The sequence below is a fragment of the Mastigoproctus giganteus genome, chromosome 9 (genome assembly GCF_048544385.1).
Source record: "Mastigoproctus giganteus isolate SK-2022 chromosome 9, ASM4854438v1, whole genome shotgun sequence".
NCBI classification, from domain to species: domain Eukaryota; kingdom Metazoa; phylum Arthropoda; class Arachnida; order Uropygi; family Thelyphonidae; genus Mastigoproctus; species Mastigoproctus giganteus.
This window is the reverse complement of record NC_143583.1, coordinates 151,073,474-151,098,347: the sequence shown is the minus strand read 5'-3', so window position 1 is coordinate 151,098,347 and position 24,874 is coordinate 151,073,474. Positions and strand designations below refer to the sequence as shown.

General features: G+C 38.2%; 1 protein-coding gene across 4 annotated transcripts in view; it reads left to right on the top strand.

The window, feature by feature from the left end:
• The window catches only part of faf (ubiquitin carboxyl-terminal hydrolase-like faf), a 1,326,265-nt gene that overhangs the window by 1,060,232 nt on the left and 241,159 nt on the right, over positions 1-24,874 (top strand). For all 4 annotated transcript variants that reach the window (XM_090382082.1, XM_090382083.1, XM_090382080.1 and 1 more), the window contains one exon: positions 5,469-5,560. In XM_090382082.1, the coding sequence (XP_090238208.1) occupies positions 5,469-5,560 (92 nt within the window). The remainder of the gene's footprint in view (positions 1-5,468; positions 5,561-24,874) is intronic.

Sequence of the window (24,874 nt, the reverse complement as noted above, 5' to 3'; positions counted from 1 at the left end):
ATTAGTAATTGCAGAAGTCTCGGCATTTCGACCAGCTGGGTCTGTGTGACTAGAAAACGGAAGCCAGCTGGAATTTTGAACATTAAAATCACCAAGGAAAATTACCTCACTGTTAGCAAAGTTGGACTGGAGAAAGTCAAATTGCAAAGAGCTCCAAGTGATTAGTGGACTTGGGAGAACAGTAAAGACAACGGATGAATTTGACAGAATGAGGTAGAGAGATTTTAAGCCAGAGAAGATCAAAAAGAGGAGATTCCAAATTGCCAAGTCTCTGATAGGGAATATTAGAATGGACATATGCACAAGTACCACCTTTGAGGCGAAAGGAATCATACACCAAATAATTTGGGCAACTGAGATGAGCAGTATTTGAATCAACCGATAACTGAGATTCTGGCAGAAATAAATTAAATATGTACCCGGTACATAATGAGTTGCTGCCACTCTGAGACTGATAGTATCACTGATAATGTCACAGCGGCAGCTGCCGCTGCGATCATGTCACAGTGGCAGCTGTTAAAAATGTCTTTACTGCAGGAACTCATTATGAAACTGGTACAGTAAAATAAATAAAAAAAGTATTGCTGCATTATTTTTATTGAAACAATAATTTCAGTACAGTGAATGGAATTTTTCATTGTACTAGTATACAATGAAATAATTTGTATAAAATATATAATTTTGAATCTCAAATGATTTTTATTCCCGAGTGAATATTCCATCAGTTGTCATTCCATTACGTGTTTATTTGCTAAAGTATTTGACTTAATATCTAAACTGAAGACATCTTTCATAAATTTATAAAACTTCTTTCCAGCCTCAGAATTTAATTCTACATTGAAATCACCAGTGAGAACTATAGATATATACGATCCAGTGGCTCTTCCAATAATTTTGCACCTTCAAGGAAATACGGCATCAAATTCTTGTTTATGAATTTTTGAATTATGTCTAACGACATCCCTGGAGTGATGTATATGGCAATGACGAAAATAGATTTACTATTGAATTTGCAGAAGGATTCACAAATGTCTCCAATTTCATCTGATACCGCTGTCGCATTTCTGCTATTTTGTTGTGTAAAGATGTGTGGTGTACTGATTATAATGAACCTTCACGTTGATATATCACAACACCACCACTACAAACATCGAACCTTTTAAATTGAGTCACACATTGGAATGGTTTAAGTAATATATGTTCATACTTATCCAGCCATGTTTCACTTAATATCAATATTTTGGATTGTTGTAAGATTGAGTCTGTTTCGATATCTCGAACATGGGTCTGTAACTTTGTACGTTCATTGATGATATAGCTATACCACTTTTTCCGAAATCTTGCAGTTCATCCTCTAGAGATGGTGGCTTATTATTTTTCAAGCGATCTAGTTCAGCACGAAGTTCTATATTACTAGTAGCTTTGCCATGGTGAAATCGTCATGGGGATTTGTAATATATAAACCTTGCAATGGGGTCACGCGAGATAATGCCACATATACAAGTTGCTGTTGATGATCTTTCTCATAATTATATACAACTTTGTCGAAGGTCCCTCCTTAAGATTTTTGTATAGTCAAAGCACAAGCACATACTAAAGGAAATTGTGTGCATCTACATGGTTCTTGATTGGAATTGTAGTTGACCGTTTTATAATAGGTATGGATTGACTAGGTAAATTTTTATCTTTCACATTTTGTTTATAACAAGATTGAAGGTTATGTCCTATTTTTGACTCAGGAAATTTCATTCATACTCGTTTAACTGTTTCATCATCCTCAGATTCGAAATATACTAAAGTACCGATTGCACCGTTTACCAATCCATCGACCACATCTATATTTGTAGTATTCACGTACGGTTTTCCTTTCAATAATAGTAGAATGTATGGAAGTCCTGCAGTTTCGGTCACTGACATTTTATGAATGAGTACTTTCATGTCATGTGTTACACATCATTAAAGTCCTCACTTCTTGTAAATGAAATTCATTTTGAGGTAATTCATATGAAGTTGTTGGAAATGGTTTCAAATTTAATTGAAACCATAAACGATAACAAACATTACAACTAAATCCAAATGAATTTTTGCACACTAGTTTTTCAAACTCACTGTCAGCTTGTGTAGACACTATAGGGATGTAATCAGGAATCTCATTATTAGCCATTTCTAATTTCGCTTTTTTTTGTGCACGATATTCCTTCATTTGTTCTGCTGGAGTTTTAGATTCCTGATAAGTATCAGGCATAGTAGAACTCTGTTGATGAATTTCATTATGATTCGGATTAGTTTGAATTTCTAATTTCCTTTTCTTCCGTTGACGATGTTCCTTCATTATAATCATTATACATTTTAATCATATATACTGATATAATGGTATAACGCAGTGCATTACTGCTCAATTGTACTTTTTGTGTCACTGCAACTTGTTGCGTACAATTGAATTTTCTCGGGTGCGTGCATTGTACTTGTTGCGTCACTGCATGCAACAAGTACAACACGTGTGCATCAGGTTTAGTGATGATTTCTAGGTATTGTAATGCTTTTTTATAAATAACAACGGTAAAAACATTTTTAATGTCAAAAGTACATGGGGTTTGGCAGACTGCAAGCGGAAATGGACATCGTTGAGATTAGAACTGAGACCACAGCATACACCTGGTAATTCTTACCATGTGTATGGTGTACGCCATAGCGTGGCCTTGACATAATGTGGCCTTAACGTGGCCTCGACAATGCCTTGCGCACACACACAGTACTCGGACTCCCTCCAGTCACTATCTGACAGAGTAGAATTAGCAAGATTATACACTAGCTGATCCGGAAGCCTCCTGGCGAATTACCAATAGGTTCTGTCCGGTGTACTAACTAGCAGCCAGTCTGCGAACACCGGTTTAGAGCTGTACCCTCGAAATGTAAAGAAGATTGGATCTTGCCATGATATCCATCATAACCTCAAAACTCATCGGTCATACTGCATGATGGAGGAGATGGGGAAGGGTTGACCAGAACTTAGCTCTGGAGACTAAACATGGGTTCCACCACTTCAAGCCTCCAATAAGCTAAGTGGTAGTGTTGCCTGGTAACACAGAGGGGTGGCATTCCTCCATATGGTATGGTCAGAACACCTCGACCACTGCTTACATTAGTTCACACCTGGGTGGTCACCCACAGTGTGCTTGCGCATGGGGGTTATGCCCATGATTACTAACAGTCCCACCATCGTGAAGGTGCAAGCAGAGGATTTGGCTGTCGCAGACCATCCAGACTTCGCCAAAATTGAGTCCACTTGACTTGAGTGTCACCCGAATATCGGTTCCATAACTGTTTTAGACTCACAGGTAGCAAGTACAGCTTATCTGGCATATCTGAGAGAATGTCTGCGACAACTTCAAGGGCACTTCTCACCCATTATCAATCCTGGAATATAATGGATGCAGTTTATTTAATTGCAGTGGCCAATGCTCTTCAGGAGGCATTTTCTAACATCTCTACAACATCACTCTACCCACAACAGTTCCTGAAAAGGAAAAATGAAAAACAGTAACTTAATTTCACATCTAATGGCCTTCATCTGTACAATGAGCCATTTACCATGAGAGCTAAATCAGCTCTAACTCTTAGTAAAATTAGTGCTGCGGGCTAGATAATGTCCATTGTGAAATAATTATGCACTAAAACCTTTCGTTCACCAGCCCCTTTTTTTATGATTGTCTTTCTTGAAGTGCAGATGACTTGTGCCTAGCAACTGTTCTTGCTAAGTCAGAAAAGAATCCCCAAGTTCCAACTAATGATCAACCTATCTAGCTCTAGCTTTCTGTGTGCATTCATTCTGGTGAGAACAGTAAATATTCATCTTTTAGGGTATTTTGACATGGGACATAGTATCAGTGAAACTGAAACTATGTCCTATGCAGAGAACAGCATAGCACCAGTCGAATGTGTTTTTATTGAATGTCCGAATTTTAATTATCAATGTCAACCATCTAACTGAGACTTTTACACTCAGTCAAATTTTATTCAAAATTATTTTTTTAATACTTAAAATATACACTTTTATTATTTACCTAATTTTGGTGCTGTTTACTTCCTTTCTGTTTTATATAAATGTTAATATGATAACTTACTTTTAAGTTACCTCTAACTTTTTTATGTATTTAATGGCACACAGTGATCTAATTTGGCAATGTGCCGTGAAAAGGCTAAAATCAAACCCCTCCAAGGCTCTATATTAAGATTTTTTATTAAGTCTATATTAAGACTATGTCCTTAGAATCAACAATATCTGAAGTTATGTTAAATTTACTCATGTGCAGACAACCTCTCTATCCTCTGTCAGTCACAGTTGTATATATACCATTGACCTTCAGCTCCTACTGACCATAAATAAAATAGAAATGTGGACAAGAAATAATGAATAAGGAAAACTAAGAAAAAAATCAATGATTCCTTCCTGTAAAATTTGTGCCTTTCATCCTAAGCCAGGACTAGTTTTCCTGTATCTTTTCAAAATTTTATTTTTCCAAATTTAATCTTAGAAAATAAACTGAACTTTCATGAACATATAATATGACTTCAGACTAAGTGCCCTATTGAAACTTAACATCTTGAATGGATGTAAAGAATTAATAGGCAGAGTTCTTCACTGGCCTGGTGAGCCAACAGATATACAGTGCTACACTTCTATTAAACTTTGATTAGAGCATTTAGAACTACTTATAATTATAACCTGTACGGATGCATCTGAGCCTCTGCTGCATCTTTGAAAAGATTATCAGCTCTGCATGTATGGAATGAAAATACTTAATCAATTAACACATTCAAACTAGTCCATTATTTTTAACCTCAATAGTTAATTAACTATGTTCATAGAACAAATGAAAGTAAACTAATTTGGACTGCAACTAAGATGCTTATTAAGAATTTTCTTGATACAGTGGAAATCAAGAGGCCTTGGCCTTTTGATTCACATTGCATTGATCTTTCACTCTTTCCCATTCCACAAAAATTTGGAGGCCTGGACAACATTGTTTCCGGTTCACTACCCTAATTGAAGTAGTTATATTAGTGATTCTGAATATCATGACAGTCAAAATACAATCTGGATTACTAACTGAACATCTGGTTCAGTTAACAGGAAATGCAGAATATATAATTCTCTATGTAATTCAAACTTTCCAACCTAACAATTAATATTAATAATTAATATTACTTTTATTCATTTGCACCACTGACTCATATCTGTTGCTACTTGTTGTGACTTCCTCACCCATTTCTAGTTATGAGTGAAATGCCATTTAATAGAAATATACCTTCAACAATTTATGATTTCCACCCTATTTGTTGATAATATTTCCTCTGCTTTGGTTGAAAAGTCACTACTAATATCATGTACTGAAAGTGTTTAACTTAGAAACTTACAGACTGCTGGTGTTTATTGTGAGGAATCCTTTTTTTTTTTTCCCTTTTAGAGTCCTGAAGGTGAAGAATTAGCAATGATAAGTACACAGTTGGCAGCCAGGTTCCTGTTCACTACTGGTTTCCATACAAAGAAAACTTTAAGGTTTGTTATAGGTGTCAGTTTCAGAATTATTAATTAATAGTACTGTTGAATAACTAGTGGAATTTAGAATATTCAGTATAAATGTTTTATATAAATCATTACATTTGTATAAACAAAATTCAGAACCAAATTTCTTTCCAATAATTTTATTTTCAGTTTGCTGTAAGATTTCTTTTTTTCTGGAACATATAACATTGACATACTCCTCAGCATACATCTCAGCTTAAATCTTTTCCATTAGTTAGTTCAGTCTGTTTTATTTATTCTTCATATGTCTCTTATATCTCTTCATATTTCTCTAATAAATAAATTTGATGAATTTGAGGTGCTGGTCAAAACATCAAAGGCAGTATTGTTGGGATATCAGAGACGTGGTGTTACACGATATAAGGAATGCGGAATTGGAATTTGGAACGTATAGTGTGTGCAGGAAGGGAGGAGGAGGGGGGTTATGCTATTAGTTAAGAAACATAAAATTCAAAGGAGTGCGTCCAGTCGAAATGGCTGGACAGTGCAGTGTTCAGTCAGTTTGGTGTGACATAAGCACTAGGAAAGCAAAATTGAGAATAGGAGTGTGCTATCGGCCTAATGACTCTGATGAGTACAATGAACAGCTGTACAGAAATACAGTGGGCAAATACATCAGATTGTCTTATAATGGGGTTTTTAATTTCCCAGATATTGACTAGAATTTGTGAGTTGGTCACTCACACACTAGCAAGGCTTTTGTGGATTTATTGGATGATTGTTTTCTACATCAGCATGTTCGAGAGGCAACCAGATGGAGTAATACTCTTGATCTGATGATCAGTAGTGATTCTTCATGCATTAAAGAATCTGCAGATGCAGTGCATAGCACACGCTTCTTGATTAGACCGGGGTTTGAGCCCGTGACTACCAAATACGGAGGATGCGGAAAGGTCAGGGAATGACCACCGCATATCCCCGGAGCAATATGGCCTTAGTTGCTAATGCTCCTAAAAACCAAATAACAACAACAACAACAACAATCTGCAGATAAAGGAACCACTAGGGGTTAGTGATCACAGTGTGCTGAAGTGGGATTTACTTAAAGAGTCAGGGATAAAGGGAAGGGTTTTTTCTTTCTTTTTTTTAAAGAGACAGTTTTTAAAGTCTATACAGTGGGACCAACTGATGATGTGACCAACAGCAAATTCTAAATGGGAAGCATTCAAAGAATTAATGTTTGAAGCTACTAGGCTTTTCATTCCAAGTAATAAATATTGTTCAAAGTTTAGGGCTAAATAGATTTCAAATGATCTAATAAGCATTGTGGCAGAGAATAAAAGTGCATGGGATACATATAAATTAATAGGTTACACTAAAGCCCGTGGAAGATCTGTAAAGCCCGTGGCTGGTCTGTAATGAAGTCACAAAGGACATTAGGCAAGTGATAGAAGATTACGAGAAATCTTTGGCAAAGAATGCAAAGAAAACCAGCAAAGGTGTTTTTAATTATACAGGGTGTCTCAAAAATATTGGTACAAACGTTTAGGGGAGGTAGGTAACATCTAAAGGAATGTGAATCGCATAGGAACCCATAACCGGAAATGTCACCGTCGGTAGATGATGATGCTGTTCATCAGTTCGCGAGAGGGAAAATTTCCGGTTTACTCATTCAAGCAGTAGTCACCACACAAAGAGCATGCATTGATATACGAACTGTGAGCTGGCAGACATGCACCTAGTGTATGGATTAGCAGAGGGCAATGGACAAGCCGCTCAACGAATTTATGGAGAACGCTTCCCAGACAGACATGTATCGGACCACTGTTTGTTTGCGCGTGTGAATCAAAATTTGTGCGATTATGGGTCATTTAGTGATAACAGGAATAGTGCGGGTAGACCACGTTCGACGTGAACTCCCGCCATGCAAGAAAGTGTGTTGAATGCCGTCCAGAATAATCCTATTACCAGCACACGTGCCGTTGCCTCTACCTTAGGAGTGTCTTGTTACAGTCTACAGCGTATCTGGCACGACGATTCCTTACACCCCTTTCATCTCCAAAGGGTTCAGTTACTGCTTCCCCAAGATCATCCTGCACATGTGGCTTTTGCGCAGTGGTTTCTCCAAGAAAGTGTTCAAGACTTGAATTTCCCAGCCTATGTTTTTTTCACGGATGAGGCTTATTTCACTCGGGAAGGCTTATTCAATCAGATCAATGCTCATGTGTAGGCTCACGACAACCCACACGGTGTGTGCGCCCCCATGCGGCACAACATCGCTTCGCAGTAAATGTGTGGGCAGGTATGGTCGCTGAATGCTTATTCGGCCCATACCTGTTGCCATCCCGCATGAACTCCGCTAAAAATCGGATCTTTCTTGAACAAGTTCTACCAGGGTTACTTGACGATGTTCCAGCAAATGTGAGACGCAACATTTGGTTTCAACATGACGGAGTGCCTGCCCATTATGGAAAGTGTGTTCATGACCATTTGAACAGAGGCGCCTCTGTAGCCAGGTGGGAAGGAGCAGCAGTGCGTAGCACACGCTTCTTGATTAGACCGGGGTTCGAGCCCGTCACCACCAAATACGGAGGATGCGGAAAGGTCAGGGAATGACCACCGCATATCCTGGAGCAATATGGCCTTAGTTGCTAATGCTCCTAAAAACCAAATAACAACAACAACCATTTGAACAGGCGTTTTGGGCATCAATGGATTGGCCGCGGTGGACCCGTTGCCTGGCCCCCACGCTCATCTGATTTATCAAGACTTGATTTCTTTCTGTCAGGGCCCTCAAATCTATCGTGTATGAATTGCCTGTGGAAGACGGAAATGGATCTCGGGGTGAGACTCGTCTGCGCTGCTGCTACTGTCAAAGAAATTCCAGGTGTGTTCGTCCGTGTCTACCAATCCATGCTGCGTTGGTGTCACGCATGCATCACGTCTCATGGTGGAACTTCGAGCATCTGTTGTAACATCATGAAATGCATCCATCTCATATTCCATTGTTAATATTATGTCAAATAAATGTTTGCCTCTAATTACTGTCTTGTGTCATTTCTGCTTCTTGTGCCTCTGCTACTACTTTCCCGTGAAGTTTCCGGTTATGGGTTCCTATGCGATTTAATTTCCTTTAGATCATAGGTTCCCAAAGTGGGCGGTACCACCCCCCAATGGGCGCTGAAACCTTCTGGGGGGGGGGGGGGGGTAGTGGGTTCGGAAGCAGTTGGGGGGGGCGGCATTCCCACGGCCTAGGGGTCGGTGGCTCCTTATCCGTATTTTTATCTCCTCGGGTCAGTGGACCCAGTTCAAAGGTCAACTAATAAATTCTATAATTTTTACTCTATGGACACAGCTGAAATTCACTATAGGTGAAGCCAGAACTGTTTTCTTCGATTTTCCCACTTAAATTTTCAAAACCTTCTATTGAATTTCACACAAATGACAAAAATGTTACATCGTGTGTATTTTTTTAGGCCTTTTTCTGTTATTTTTCTAAACCCACCCTAATTAGCCTAGGGCCTTTGAAACGCGACAACGCGAGCTACTGTGAGTTGACATAAGAAGCAATAAAGCGAAACAGTAGCAACAACTGTTTTTGAAAATCAAACAGATCGTATTTCCTTTCTTCAACGTGTATTCCTCGTATGAACAGAAAATCAGAGAAATTCATCTCTTAGAAATGAGAAAAACTGATAACACTGCAATGCGCATTTGATAAAAAAAAAAAAGTTTGCTTTATTGTAATTGTTTTTAGTAAACAATATTGGAACAGCAGTTTCCTGGGTTTGATCTTCTAACGAAATTTCGAGAAAATATTTGTAGCTGTGTTATAAACTTCGAAAACTGGTGTGCAAAAGAAGAAGAAAAAAATCATCCGCTATGAATAACGGATTGTTTCTTGAAATGTGTATTCTTCACAAAACTGCAATATTTTCTAACAGTACAAAGCTAACAGATTGCGACTAACGGCTGCTCAAAAAGTATTCTTGGAAGATATTTGCTTGTTACGCTTTGATGTCATCGCAAAGGGAGAAATTCTGTTTTAGTACAGAAGCCGAATAATTTCACTATCCACGGCCATAATGTTGTTCTGTACTGCAATAAACAGATAAACCCCACTGAAAAATAGATTTTCTCCCCATCACTTCTCTTGCTTTGCTGTTTTTTTTGGTGAGCAATTTCACAGAATCAAGTCGGTGACTGCTAAATGCGATGCAATTTCTTGTATTCTCTCACTCTCTCTCTCTCTCTCTCTCTCTCTATTTCGGGATCTCTGACGGTGTGGTCATCCTGGAGTATAAACAGAAAATTTGTTAGTCCGAATGCTGCCCACCAATTATCAACTCTTTTACTGTCCTCCTAATTTTCAACATGTGCAGATAACCGACTTGGGCAAAATTCGAAAGTGCTACTTCAATTAGGAGCAAAAACCGTTTGCCCCAACATAACGAATTACTTTAGGTACAATAAAGGACGACTACTGATGATTTTACTGACTGGAAGGAAGTGTCCACAACTGTACAAGGCGGTCACTCAAAGGAAAGTAACTGTAGTCATTTGTATTCAAGGACAAGCTATACGGCGTTGTTTGAAATGTATAATGCAGTTCACAGGGAAATATTTCCAGGGGGATTATTGCAAAATATTGTTCCGAAAATCAATTACAATAAAGCAAAGAGGGTTTTTTATCGAATGCACACCAGACAAAAATCGGACTAATCTGAACTTAGGCATCCTGCGATTAAGCTCACTTATTAGAACTTTAGCATCTGTTGTTAAACTAAATGCAATAAAGAAATACTTTCGAATCCGCGATGAAACTGACTTACTAGAACTTCAGCATCTGTGATGAAAGTTACAGTTGTGGACCTTTGACAATCTCCTGGACTTCCTCCTACCAAAAGAGTATTTTTATTTCTTTCTCTCTGTCTCTTTCCCTTAGGATCGGACTAGAAAGTGTGAACTCCCTCCCCTGAGGAGTCCCCCCCCCAAGTGAATGAAAATAAGTGGAAATTTCAGGAAAATGAACCCCGTTTTCCTTCATTCGGCAAACAGCAGCTCTGTCAGCACAAAAGAAGTGAAATTCCATTTGCAGCTCAGAATGGAATTCAAGCAAGCAAACATATGACACTTTATGGTGAATTTTTCAGGCGTGTGTGTGTGATAATGAAAATTCAATTTTTCCCTCAAATTTTTTGATGGTATCAAATGCATATAAAACAATCCGTTACTCATAGCATATATATATATATATATATATATTTTTTTTTTTTTTTTTTCGTTTGCACACAAGGTAAAATGCATGCGAAGTTCCTTCGACATAAGTTTTCGAAGTTTATAACGCAGCTATGAATAGAAATATTTTCTTGAAAGTTCATAAGAAGATCAAATATACATCCATGAAATTGCTCTTCCGATTTAGTCCTCTAGAAACAATTACAATAAAGCAAACTTTTTTTTTTTTTATGAAATGCGCATTGTAGTGATCAGTTTAAGAGTTTTTTTTTTTTTTTTTTTTCCCTTCCGTTACCAGTATGGCTTCCAATAGATGAATTTTCTATATTTTTTGTTAGTAGATACAATACATACTTAAGAAAGGAAATGCGATATTTTTGTTTTTCAAAACCAATTCATTGCAATTCTTTCGTACAACAATTACGAAAAGCAGTAAAAGCAAAATGTTGTGACAGAGCGACAATGCAAAATATTGTTCGCAAGTAATGATGCTCAACTGTTTGTTTTCCATGAAAATTGTTTTCAGTTTTATTTTCTCCTTGGATCACCTTGGTAACGCTAATGAAGTAAGCTTGACCAGTCAATTATATCTCCACGTCTGTTGATTCGTTTGAGACAGATTAGGCGCGAATTTTAAACTAATGCCGTAGCGCGTTTCATCTTCAAAGCTTGCAAGGCCGTTTTGCCGACGTAATAATTCATAAATTGATATGTGATCATACATTTTTGCTGTTTAGCAATAAGTTTCATTACAATCATCAGTCAAAAGTGTGATAGATAAGTGGAGTCATACAAAGTGTAAATTAAATCTTTTATTTTGTGAAAATTGTTGCAAATTTTATTACTTCATTATGTCTGAATCTAAGAAGAAATGTCGACAGTACAGTATTGAGTATTTGAAATATGGCTTTATTCAGTTTCCTACAAGCCAATTATTACCTATGTGCTTGATTTGCCAAAAAAGTATTTTCAAATGAAGCAATGAAGCCTTCTAGGCTACAAGAGCATTTGACTAAAATTCATGCTGATGAAAAGGATAAAGATTTGTCCTATTTTCAAGTACTAGAAGAAAAATATTTTAAACGTCCAACTATATCAAAACTTTTTGCGTCGTCCACTAAACAAGATAAGGACAGATTACAAGATTCTTATAATATTTCATTATTAATCACAAAAGCGGGAAGAACCACACACAATTGGTGAGGAATTAATCTTGCCGGCAGTAAAAGAAGTAATAAACACTGTGCTTCATAAGCCAGCGTCAAATATCATCAGGAAAATTCCTTTGAGCAATAATTTAGTGCAAAGAAGAAGCGATGAAATGGCTGAAGACGTTGAAAAATCATTGTGCAATTATTTGAAGACATGCCAATTTTCCATTCAACTCGATGAATCAACTCTCCCAAATAATGAAGCACTACTCTTATCATACATACGATTCATAAAAGAAGAAAAGGTTTGTCAAGAATTATTATTTGCTAAAAATTTGGAAGCAGACACAAAGGGAGAATCTATATTTAATACCATGAATAAGTTTTTTCAAGAGAAAGACATTCCTATTCGTAATATTTTGTCTGCTGCTACTGATGGTGCTCCAGCAGTGACAGGGCGCCACAAGGGTTTCATAGCGCATTTGAAACGAGCAGTATCAAATGTACTCACTATACATTGTGTTCTTCATTGTCAACATTTGGTTGCGAAGAATTTAAGTGAACGCCTGCATGCGTCGCTCCATTACGTTATTAGAGCAGTCAACAAGATTAGAAGCAATTCATTGAGTGACAGATTGTTTAGCCAACTTTGTAGTGAAAACGATGAAGATATCAATCGTTTGCTGCTTCACACAGAAGTTTGTTGGCTTTCAAAAGGTATTTGTCTGAATCGATTTTACAATTTGTTTGATTCAGTACTAGAGTTCCTAGAAAACAGACACGACAGATTGCGGGCCAACCTGATTACATCCAAAAATGACATCGCTTATTTGACAGACCTCTATAAAATATTTAATGAAGTCAGTCTACAATTACAAGGTGATGAATGGAATTTAATTAAAACAAAAAACGTTATTGCCGCTTTTGTGGGGAAACTTCTTCTGTTCAAGCAGAATCTAGGCTGAGGGGAATATAGCCACTTTTCAAATTTATCAGCAGTGTCCCTCAAAAAGGAAGATTTACTTACATACTATTATTTACTTACTACTATTGCCAACACTTGAAGGTTCTCCATGCTGATTTTAATGAGCGATTCAAGGATATTCTAAACATGAATATACCAAATTGGATTCTAGATCCTTTCTCACATGTAAACAAAGAAGGATCATCAAATTTAGAAGAGGAACTCATAGAACTCACACATGAAGAACTAAAAATAAAATTCAAAAGTGGATACCAAGAGGTCTGGTTTCAGAAATCAATACCGACATTGTACCCTGGATTATGGGAAATAGTGCAGAAATTTTTAATTGGATATTTCCATCTTCTTATTTGGCTGAGTGTGGGTTTAGTGCTGTAGCGAATTTACTATCTAAGAAAAGGAACCAATTGCATATAACTGAGCGTAGCGATTTAAGACTGTTTTTAATGAAAGTTTAACCCGATATTAACAAACTTTTAATAATGCATCAGGCTCATCCATCACATTTTGCTTTGTATTTTTACTTTGTAAGTTCGAAATAAACAATTTTGTAATATATTTGTTGGTGTTTTAATTATTACAATAAGATTCTTACTAATGTGGTACAATCTCCTAATATGTATTCCGAATTTTCATATTTAAACCATTGTATGAAACTGTGCATAATGTTATTCGAGCATACAATCTTTACAATCTTGACATGTGGGCTATGTTTCATCAAAATCGGAATAGCAATAACTGTGTTCAAGATGAAGCACATATTGGCAACTACTTTTTCAATAATTTAATGGCATAAGCAGTAATAGTTGCTATTTATGTCGAAAATATCAAACGGCTTGAATGCGGAAAACTGTTATAATGGGGGGGGTCTTACAAATTTTATGTCTTGCAAAGTGGGCGGTGGCCCGAAAAAGTTTGGGAACCTATGCTTTAGATGTTACCTACCTCCCCTAAACATTTGTACCAATATTTTTGAGACACCCTGTATAAACTCTAGAAAGAAAGGAATGAATTAGGTTGGACCACTTGATATCGATGGTTTGAGTGTTGATGATCCTGCTCAGATAGCTGACAAACTCAATAAGTATTTTGTATCTACATCACATATGAGAAATTCTGCAGGGAAGTGTAGAACAGCAGCTTATTAAAATCTAGCAGGGAGCTGTTGTAATAACTGAGAGCAAAGTGGAGGAGAAATTGTTGAAGTTAAACATAAGAAAGGCACCTGGGATCTATCCAGTTATATTAAAGGAGGTGGCAAGTGAATTAAGCGTGGTTTGAGTCCAACATCTTTCTACAGATTAGCATTAGCATTATAAAAAGCATATGATGCAGAAAGCAAGCTTTATACAGCTTCAGCCAAAACAAAAAAAAAAAAAAAAAACCCTCCCCAACACACCCACCCATTCACTCCAAAGAGTTCTTTACTTATGTAAACTCTAGAAGGAAATGGATGAATCAGATTGGTCCACTTGATATCGATAGTTCAACTGTTGATTATCCTGCTCAGGTAGCTAACAAACTGAATGAGTATTTTGCATCTACATTCCCAGATTTACACATGAGGAGTTATTCAGAGAGGGGAATGCTGGAGGTGTATTGGACTGTGGTAATGAGTTGAATGATTTTTTAATAACAGAGAGTAAAGTGGAGGAGAAATTGTTGAAGGTAAACATAAAAAAGGCACCTGGATTGGATGGGATCTATCCAGTTATATTAAAGGAGGCAGCAAAGGAAGTAAGCAAACCCTTAGCCATAATTATGAGAGCTTCCTTGGGGTCAAGGAAGGTTCCCATGGACTAGAGATGTTCAAATGTGACCCCAATTCACAAAGGAGGATCAAAGAGTGACACTAAAAATTACAGACCTGTTAGTTTACCTTCTGGTCCAGAAAAATTAATGGAGGCACTAGTTAAAGAAGCACTGCAGGATCATCACACAGCACTTCAGTTATAGTTCGGACACAGCATGGCTTTGTTAAGGGGATGTCTTGTCTGACTAATTTCATTGGATACTATGATGTGGTCACAAAGGAACTGAATGCAAAAAATAATTTTAATATCATCTATTTGGATCTTAGAAAGGCTTTTGATACTGTTGCACATGGAAGACTGCTACACAAATTGGAGCAGTGTGGCATTGGAGGCAAATTGCTGCTATGGATAAAGGGATGGTTGAGTGGGAGAAGACAGAGTGTGTTAATCAATGGACACTGCTCTTCGTTTATTAATGTTATTAGTGGAGTCTCCCAGGGTTCAGTGTTGGGTCCATTGTTTTCTGGGGTCAAGAAAACAATGGTCCAATATCAGGCTTAATGTCTAAGTTTGCAGACGATACAAGGGTTGGCAGGTTTGTTAATGACACGAATGAGAGTATACTACTGCAAGAGGATCTAGAAACGTTGAGCAGATGGGCTGAGAGATGGCAACTGAAGTTTAACGTTGACAAATGTAAAGTACTGCATATGGGTAGTTGTAATCCCAGAGTAACATATCAACTGTGTGGTGCTACACTCAGGGTGGTAGAGAATGAAATGGACCTGGGGGTAATTGTGCAATCAGATATGAAGTTTTCTGAGCAGTGCAGAAAATCTGCAAAAGTAGCTTATGGTGTCTTGTCAATGATATATGGGAATTTTTCTAGCAGGTATAAGGAGGTGATTATCCCCTTGTTAAAGCAATGGTCAGAACACACCTTCAGTATTGTATACAGGTCTGGAGGCCTCATTTTAGGAAGGATGTAGAGCTACTGGAATGAGTACAGAGAAGGGCAAAAAGATTAGTGAATGGACAAAGGTTTGCTCTTACGAAAAAATGCTTAAGATTTGCAAATTACAGTGTCTGTTGACTAGGCACCTGCGAGGTGATCTGATTGAGTTGTACAAGGCCTTGAATGTTTTGAGCAAGCTAAGTGCTGATGGGATTCTTCCTCTTGCCCAGATTAATTACCTGAGAGGACAAAAATTCAAATTGAGGAAAGGCAGTTGTAGAATAGATGTGCGGAAATTTGCCTTTAGCCATTGTGCAGCATTCGGTTGATTGCTGTAACAAACTTGCATCTGCTGTTGTAGAAATTGATAGCTTAAATAAATTCAAGGCAGAACTAGACAAACATTTCGAGTGAGTGGATGGGTGAAATGGGAAGTTTTTTTTTGTTTGGCTGATGCTGTATAAGCTTGCTTTCTTGCATCATATGCCTTTTCTATTGCTAATCTGTGGAATGATGTTGGACTCAAACCACGCTTAATTCATTTGCCAGCTCCTTTAATATAACTGGATAGATCCCATCCATCCCTGGTGCCTTTCTTATGTTTAACTTCAAAAATTTCTCCTCCACGTTGCTCTCAGTTATTACAACAGCTCCCTGTTAGATTTTAATAAACTACTGTTCTCCACTTCCCTGCGGAATTTCTCATATGTGATGTAGATACAAAATACTCATTCAGTTTGTCAGCTATCTGAGCAGGATCATCAACACTCGAACCATCAATATCAAGTGGACCAACCTGATTCATCCCTTTCCTTCTAGAGTTTATATAATTAAAGATGCCTTTGCTGCTTTTCTTTACATCCTTTGTGACTTGATTACAGACTAGCTACCATAAGCTTGTGTCACCTGATAATTTATATGCATCCTATGCATTTTTCTTCTTTGCCACGAGTCTCAGTATTTCATAATTTGTATGAAAAGTCTAGTAGCTTTTAAGATTAATTCTCTGAATTTTTTCCATTCCTGATTTGCATAACGTCATCAGTTTGTCCCACTCTATAGAATTGAAAAACTGTCCGAGACCACTATAGTTACCTTTAAGAAAGCAAAATCCCTTCCTTTTACCCCTAATAGTTTTTACATCTTAAATGGCAGTATTCCGGGAACATCCTCGCTGAAACAATGTGAAAACATTCCGAACAGCTCTTCTTGGCCACCTCTATACTGAATTCAACTCATGGCATGAACTCTTAATGGGGTCTTCTGAAGTACCTGAAGAGGAGAGGAGATCTGTTCTGAATTAAAATCACAAGGAGTGATAGCTGCCAAATGAGTATTTGTGTATAGGGATCAGAACTTACTCCTAGCTAGTAATGTCATCCTTACCTTCAAATGAGTAACATCTCCGAGTCCAATTCACCTGACTTCTTGCAGTGCCTAGAAAGGCTGTACGTACCTAACTCACTCACTAGGTGCTTCAGATGCCATAATTATAGACATTTGCAAATAGCTTGTCATGGCATTGGAGGCAAAGTTGATGTGGTACACAAAGGACTTCGAAATTCATTTTGTTCAGTCCCTAAATACACATTTGTTAACCACCAAGAAGGACATCCTGAATATTTACCAAAGTTTGAAGAGAAAAAGAAATATAGAAACTTAGGACTTAACAACATACTCGGACTGCCCCACTATGGGTGCAATTAATTTGGCCAAGTACCCTGATAGTGCATAGGAAAGACTCCCTATAAATGAAACTATAGGAGAAGATTTCCAAGGAGAGTTACTGGTCATTACACACTACAGGTAGTCAACTCCCACGATTCTACGGACTGCCAAAAATTCATAAGGCAGAAGTACCCTTGAGACCTATAGTTTCATTTATAGGGAGTCCTTCCTATGCACTATCAGGGTACTTGGCCAAATTAATTGCACCCATAGTGGGGCAGTCCGAGTATGTTGTTAAAGACAGTAGAGAGTTTGTGAATTTTGTGGGGAATTTGACTATAAATGATGAGAGCATGATCTCTTTTGATGTTGTATCTTTATTTACATGTATTCCTATTAATCATGCAGTATATTGTGTAAAAATGGCATTGAACAGGGATGCCTCACTTGGTAATAGATCACTTCTCGGTGTGGAAGATATTTGTACCGGGGTAGAATTATGTCTAGCTAGCACTGCCATGTTATTTCAAGGAACTATGTATAAGCAGGTTCGCGGTATGGCCACAGGTTCACCCATTAGTGCCACCGTGGCCAACTTGGCCATGGAGGAGTTGGAAAGTAGGGTTTTTAGTGGGTGTTCGTTTCCTATCAGGAATTGGAGAAGATGCGTTGATGATACCTTTGCCTTGGTCCAGAAGGGGGGGGGAGGGAGGATGCCGTTTGCTGGCTTAATAGCTTTTCCCAATTTATACAATTCACCTCAGAGGTGGAAACGGGCGGTACTCTGTCGTTTTTGGATGTATTGGTCTCTAGGGTGGGTTCTAGGCTTAAGACATCAGTTTTTAAAAAACCCATGTGTAGAGGTCAATACACCCACTATAATTCAGCACAAGCTGGACAATACAAGAATAGTGTAGCAAAAGCTTTATTTGACAGAGTAAGATCACACTGTACCACTTCTGAAGATAAAGAGAAAGAAATTAATCGTGTCACGGCAGAACTTAGAAAGTGCGGATACCCCCCCCCCAGAGGATCCTGGATAGATATAGTAGAGGAGTGTCCGAGCGTAGGGAGTCGTTCGTCCCGGTAGCCACCGCATACATCCCCTACTATCCGGGCCTTACTGAGCATCTGGCAAGAATTTTACGGGGTTATAAGACACGCTGTGTACAGCTTCCCGAGCGGATGCTGTGCACAGCTGTGTCTCAGGTCAAAGACCGTATACCAAAAGATCTCAGTAGCGGAGTTATTTATAGAATAGAATGCCCGGATTGTGGGGAGTGTTATGTGGGGGAAACAAAACGACGGCTTAGGGATCGTCTGGGGGAACATTTAAATGCCATAAGAACCGCTGATTACAATAAGTCTGCCGTGGCCGAACATTTTTGGGAGAAGCAGCATCAAATCTCCCCGGAGGACGCTATCATTTTGGATCGTGCACACGGATACTGGGAGCGTAAATGGCTCGAGGGTTTGCGGATTGGCTCATCCAATAAGAATACCATGAACAGAGATAGAGGCATGCGTATTCATCCCATTTTTGAAGCAATTGTATTAAGTTCGGATGAACGATTTTCTTTGCCACGTACCTGAGACATTTCCGCTTCCGGTTCTGACCATGTGCCGATTGAACCACATGGAGAAATACCACGTGTGGAGGTACCGTGAACCTGCTATTTAAGGAGATGTTGCAGGAAGTCATATTACTGTTGAAGAAGAGAGCTGACGCTCTCGAAAGCTCCAGGTTTTTAGCACTTTTAATTTTATATTTTAGCTTATTTTATTGTAAATGATCTTTTATTACAGTTTTTAGTATTCTGCAATATACAATCATTGTAAATAATTTGTTTTTGATTTTATATTATTATTTTTATATTATTTGTAAAATTTTAGTTACAGTAAAATTTTATTCGTGGTCGGTGTATGAGTTTATTTCCTAGATATAACATACTTTGCAGAATGTAATCCTGATAAAAAGACAGGGCAGGGGATGGTGTGGTGCTGCTGCTGCTCACAGTGGAGGTGTTGTCCTAGTGAGCTACCATAACCCTTCCCAAATACTTCCTCTTCTACCAGTACAGAAGCAGTCATTCACCTGTTTCTAGGGTTTGTTTTGACAATCTGTTCTCTATATTTGCCACATATGATCAGTATCTCCCAGAAGTCCTTGATGGGGTCATTAAGAAACTGTCTTCTCCCTTTCCCCCCCCCTACCTCTCAGTGGTCATAATACTCTGTAGAGTGGTGTAGACACTAATATAATTTAGAGCAAATACTTGAAAATAATGAGATCTTCCTTTTGAATGTGGGAACAAACGCTTGTTTGTTTACTATGTTTTTTCACACTGATCTATCTGCTCCCCTCTTACCCTCCCTTTGTTTACATGAGAAATCATCGAAAATTACTCAGATGATGGTCACTTCCCTATGATATCTATTCTGAGTGAGAATAGATATCATAGGGAATTCAACTCATGAATTCCCTATGAATAGGGAATTCAATTCAACTGTGTCTGCCATAAAGGTTATCATAGCAGAAACTTTATAAGGCTAAATGGAATGATTTCAAACACTTTCACAGTTTGTCATTACAAGAATCATTAAGGAGCCAGTCAGTGATGTACATTATAGAAGTTATAACTATTCATTATACTTGTTTGGGAACAATATTGACATTTCTATGATAGTGGAATTTTCTTCTGCCATTTCAGCTCTTATCCGAACCGTACATACCAGAATAGATACATGCCTCAACAGCCTTCTATATAAAAAAAGAAAAAAAAAATTATTTACTTTATCTACCTCTTCTTCCTATGTCAGACTAAAATCATCTATTACAAAGTTTGTTGTGAAAAGTGAAATATTGATTAAAAAAAATAAAAATGTATCTGAAAACTGCTGAATAGTAACTTGTTTCCAAATATCATACATTCTTACCTTGTGGTTCCAGTAGTAGCAGAAGCCAAATTCCTAGACAAGAAGCAGACTTTTCTCCAGCATATCCATCAGCTAAGGACAAGGTGTACAAAATAGCTTAACATTCTTCTTGTCTTTGCTCAACTTCTTAGGGGGAGACAATGTACCCATCTCTATTGTGTTCTTTGTTCTAAACTTGACTATGGTTCCCAAGTGTACACTTCTGCTAGAGATGGCACATATCTCTGGGTAGATCCATCCTACCATCAGGCTCTTCACATTCCCACTTGTGAATTCCATATTCACAAGTGGGAATGTAATAGCTTTTATGTTGAAGCAAATGAACTATTCCCCCCCCCCCCACACACACACTCACTATAGCAATTATCCTTCCAGTATGCTTTAAAATGAAATTCCTGCCTAACCACCTTACATGTTGCATCAGTGTTTGAGCCCTGATGCATAATGAAAAAATCTGTACAATACCCATCAGACTGCAAACGACCCATTTGGAATTCAAATCCATGGGCTGTTAAATGTATGAGACATGACAGCAAACAATTTTGCTCAGTCACTAAGGCAGTTCCTTTAACCCTGACATGATGGAAGTTGACCCTACTCAACTTCCATCTTGTAACTTCTTCCTCAAAGTGTCAGAGTAGGCTGCCATACCACCATTTTTCTATCAGCAAATCTTTGTAGCAGATCATTCTTTTCCTTGCTCAGAGCGTGTCAGCGAAATTATTCTTTTAGGGATGAAATCCTTTATTCCACACTTCACCTTAAAATCTCGTCCTTTATCTAAACCTTGGTTTCCCAATAAATGTGCTAAGGCTGCTCAAGATAAGAATGTTGCATACCACAATTAGTTTGTATCTAAATCTTCAGCTTCATTTCCTGGTTACACCAAGGCTTGCAAACAATTGTAAAGCAGTTATTAATCAGTTCAAACTAGAATAAACCAAGAGTAGAAAACTTGCTTCTTGTCCAAATTGGTAGTCAAGCATTCTGGTCTCTTGCCAAAGCTGTTGGCTGCAACTTTTGGCCATCTCTATTCAATTCAAGTAAATCTTCCATCTAATTAACGATTGCCAGCATGGATTCCATCAGTGTTGATCCACTGGTGATATTCTGGCTTATGTTACCAATCTAAAGACATACTCAGTGAAACAGAATAGTTGCTCTTGACGTTTGAAAGGGTTTCGATCATCTTTCACATGGAGGTCTTCTAAATAAGCTTCCCTCTTATGATTCCCTCTAAATAAGCTTCTCTCAAATGTTTTTTGTAATTGGGTATCGAATTTTCTCTCCGACCCCTCACTGCAGGTAATGGTGTATGGCTCTGTCTTCTAACTTCTCTCCTAATGATGATGTTCCCCGAGTTTCAGTTCTTTCTTCCACTCTTTTGCTCTTGTATATTAATGACCTTCTTTCATTGACTGGAAATTCTATCCATAGCAATGCATTCCACCTTACAGTTTGAGAAACTTTCCCTCTTATGGTTTGGCAAATGTTTTTTGTAATTGGGTGTCGAATTTTCTCTCCGACCCCTCACTGCAGGTGATGGTGTATGGCTCTTTCTAACTTCCCTCCTAATGCTCATGTTCCCATAGTTTCAGTTCTTATTTCCACTCTTTTGCTCTTATATATTAATGACCTTCTTTCATTGACTGGAAATTCTATCCATAGCATTGCATTCCAACTTTGTGAAGCACAAAGTTTGAGAAACTTTGTGCTGCACAAACAGCTTCAACTTCACGAATATCCACTACCAATTCTACAATGGGGGGCAAAGATAACTTAGTTGATTTCAATCCTTCTAAAGCTCAGTCCTGTCTTATATCTCCCAAGAAGAATATTCTGTTCCTATGGTTATCTCCAGTAACACTGGAGATAACCATAGGAGCAATGATTTCTAGGCAAGATCATTAGCATTAGTAGAGGCATATTATGCAAGAAAGCTAGCTTATGCAGCATCAGCCAAAAAAAATAAATAAATAACCACTTCCACTTCACCCCTCTGTTCGTTCGAAATACCTGTCCAGCTGAGCCTTAAACTTATTTAAGCTATCAACTTCCATGACAAGGGATGGAAGTCTGTTCCACCAACCAACTACCCGCTGGCTAAAGGCATATTTCCACACATCTGTCCTACATCTGTCTTTCCTCAATCTGAATTTATGACCTCTCAAGTGATTATTCTGAGCAAGAGGAAGAATCCCATCCGCATTGAGCATGCTCAAACCATTCAAGGCTTTATACACCTCTATCAGATCACCTCGCCGATGCCTAGTATTCAGACACTGTAATTTGCAAAACTTAAGCTTTTCTTCATAAGAGCAACCCTTTGTTCCATTCACTAATCTTGTTGCCCTTCTCTGTACTTTTTCCAGCAGCTCTATATCCTTCTTGAAATGAGGCCTCTGGACCTGTATACAGTGCTCAAGGTGTGGCCTGACCATTGCCTTATACAATGAAATAATCACCTCCTTATCCCTGCTAGAAAAATTCCTATATATCATTGACAAGACACCATGAGCTACTCTTGCAGCCCATCTGCACTGCTCAGAGAACTTCATATCTGCCTGCACAATTACCCCCAGGTCCTTTTCATTCTCTACCACTGTCAGTGTAGTACCACAGAGTTGATACGTTGCTCTGGGGTTGCTGCTTCCCATATGTAGTACTTTACATTTGTCACTGTTAAACCTCATTTGCCACCTCTCAGTCCATCTGCTAAACTTTTCTAGATCCTGTTGCAGCAGCATACTGTCATTAGTGCCCTTAAAAACCCTGCCAACCTTTGTATCATCTGCAAACTTGAACATTAAGCTTGATATACCATCATCAATATCATTTATAAATACAGAAAACAATATTGGACCCAACACTGAACCCTGAGGGACTCCACTAATAGCATTAGTCCACGATGAGCAGTGTCCATTGATTACCACTCTCTGTCTTCTCCCCCTCAACCATTCCTTTATCCATAGCAACAATTTGCCTCCAATGCCACACTGCTCCAATTTGTGCAGCAGTCTTCCAGGTGCAACAGTATCAAAAGCCTTTTTAAGATCCAAATATATAATATCAAAGTTATTCCCTGCATCCAGTTCTTTTGTGACTGCATCATAGTATCCAATCAAATTGGTCAGGCAAGACTTTCCCTTAACAAAACCATGCTGTGTCCAAGCTAGAACTGAAGTCTTGTCTAGATGATCCTGCAGTGCTTCTTTAACCACTGCCTCCATTAATTTTCCTGGAATAGAAGTTAAACTCAAAGGTCTATAATTACTTGTGTCAGCCTTTGATCCTCCTTTGTGAATTGGGGTCACATTTGCACATCTGCAGTCTATGGGTGCCTCCCCTGAGTCCAAGGAAGCTCTCATAATTATGGCTAAGGGTTTGCTTACTTCCTTTGCTGTCTCCTTTAATATAACTGGATAGATCCCATCCACCCCAGGTGCCTTTCTTCTGTTTATCTTCAACAATTACTCCTCCACTTTACTCTCAGTTATTACAAGAGTATCTAGCTTACTGCCAGAGTTGAATACACGTCTGGCATTCCCCTCGCTGAATAACTCCTAATGTGTGAATGTCAATGCAAAATATTCATTTAGTTTGTTAGCTACCTGAGCAGGATCATCAACTGTTGAACCATCGATATCAAGTGGACCAATCTGATTCATCCCCTTCCTTCTAGAGTTTACATAAGTAAAGAACAAACTCTTTGCTGTTTTTCTTTGCATCCTTTGCCAAAGATTTCTTGTAATCTGCCTTCACCTGCCTAACCTCCTTTGTAACTTGGTTACAGATCAACTTATATCTATCATAGGCTTCTGTGTCACATGTTAGTTTGTATGTATCCCATGCAATTTTCTTCTCTGCCATATGTCTCATTAGTTCATCTGACATCCATTTAAGCCTAAACCTTGAACAATATTTCTTAGTTGGTATGTAAAGCCTAGTAGCTTCCAAGATAAGTTCTTTGAATGCTTCCCATTTTGAATTTGCTGTTGGTAACATCATCAGTTGGTCCCACTGTATAGAATTTAAAAACTGCCTGAGACCTCTGTAGCCACTTTTACGAAAGTAAAAGCCCTTCCCTTTAGCCTTAATGGTAGTTACATCTTTAAGTAATTCCCACATCAGTACACTGTGAACACTGTCACCCAGCCCCGAGTGCCAAGCGATATTAGTGACCACAGTGCCTTTCCAGAGTGATTATCTAGTACGCTTAACTGTAAATTCGTTTGTCCTGAGTTTCGAAAGTCCGGTAACTCTTGAATATTATAATTAAATAGATATATTCAAATATTATAACCTAGAAAGGAAAGCCACCTTTCTTTAATCCCTCTTTTACTTTTAGTTAATACTAACCCTTTTCTTCGCTTGGGTCACTAGGTAGCACCACTCTTGCCTCCACGTGCCGGGGCTAGGAGAAAAAGACAATCTCCCAGGGCCAAAAAGATCATATCATGAGTAAGTCAAACTCAGACTTATCTGGGCTGCCAGCCGCAACCCAGATATAAAAAAAGAAAGATAGTTCCACAGCAGGAACTGCAAAGCGCCAAAAAACTGAGCCAGAGTCCTATCCAAATCCAATCCAACTGATCATTCATTCAACTGGTGAGAATGCAGTTGGCAAACTTTCTCCATTTAGAGTTCAAAAGGAATTGGAAA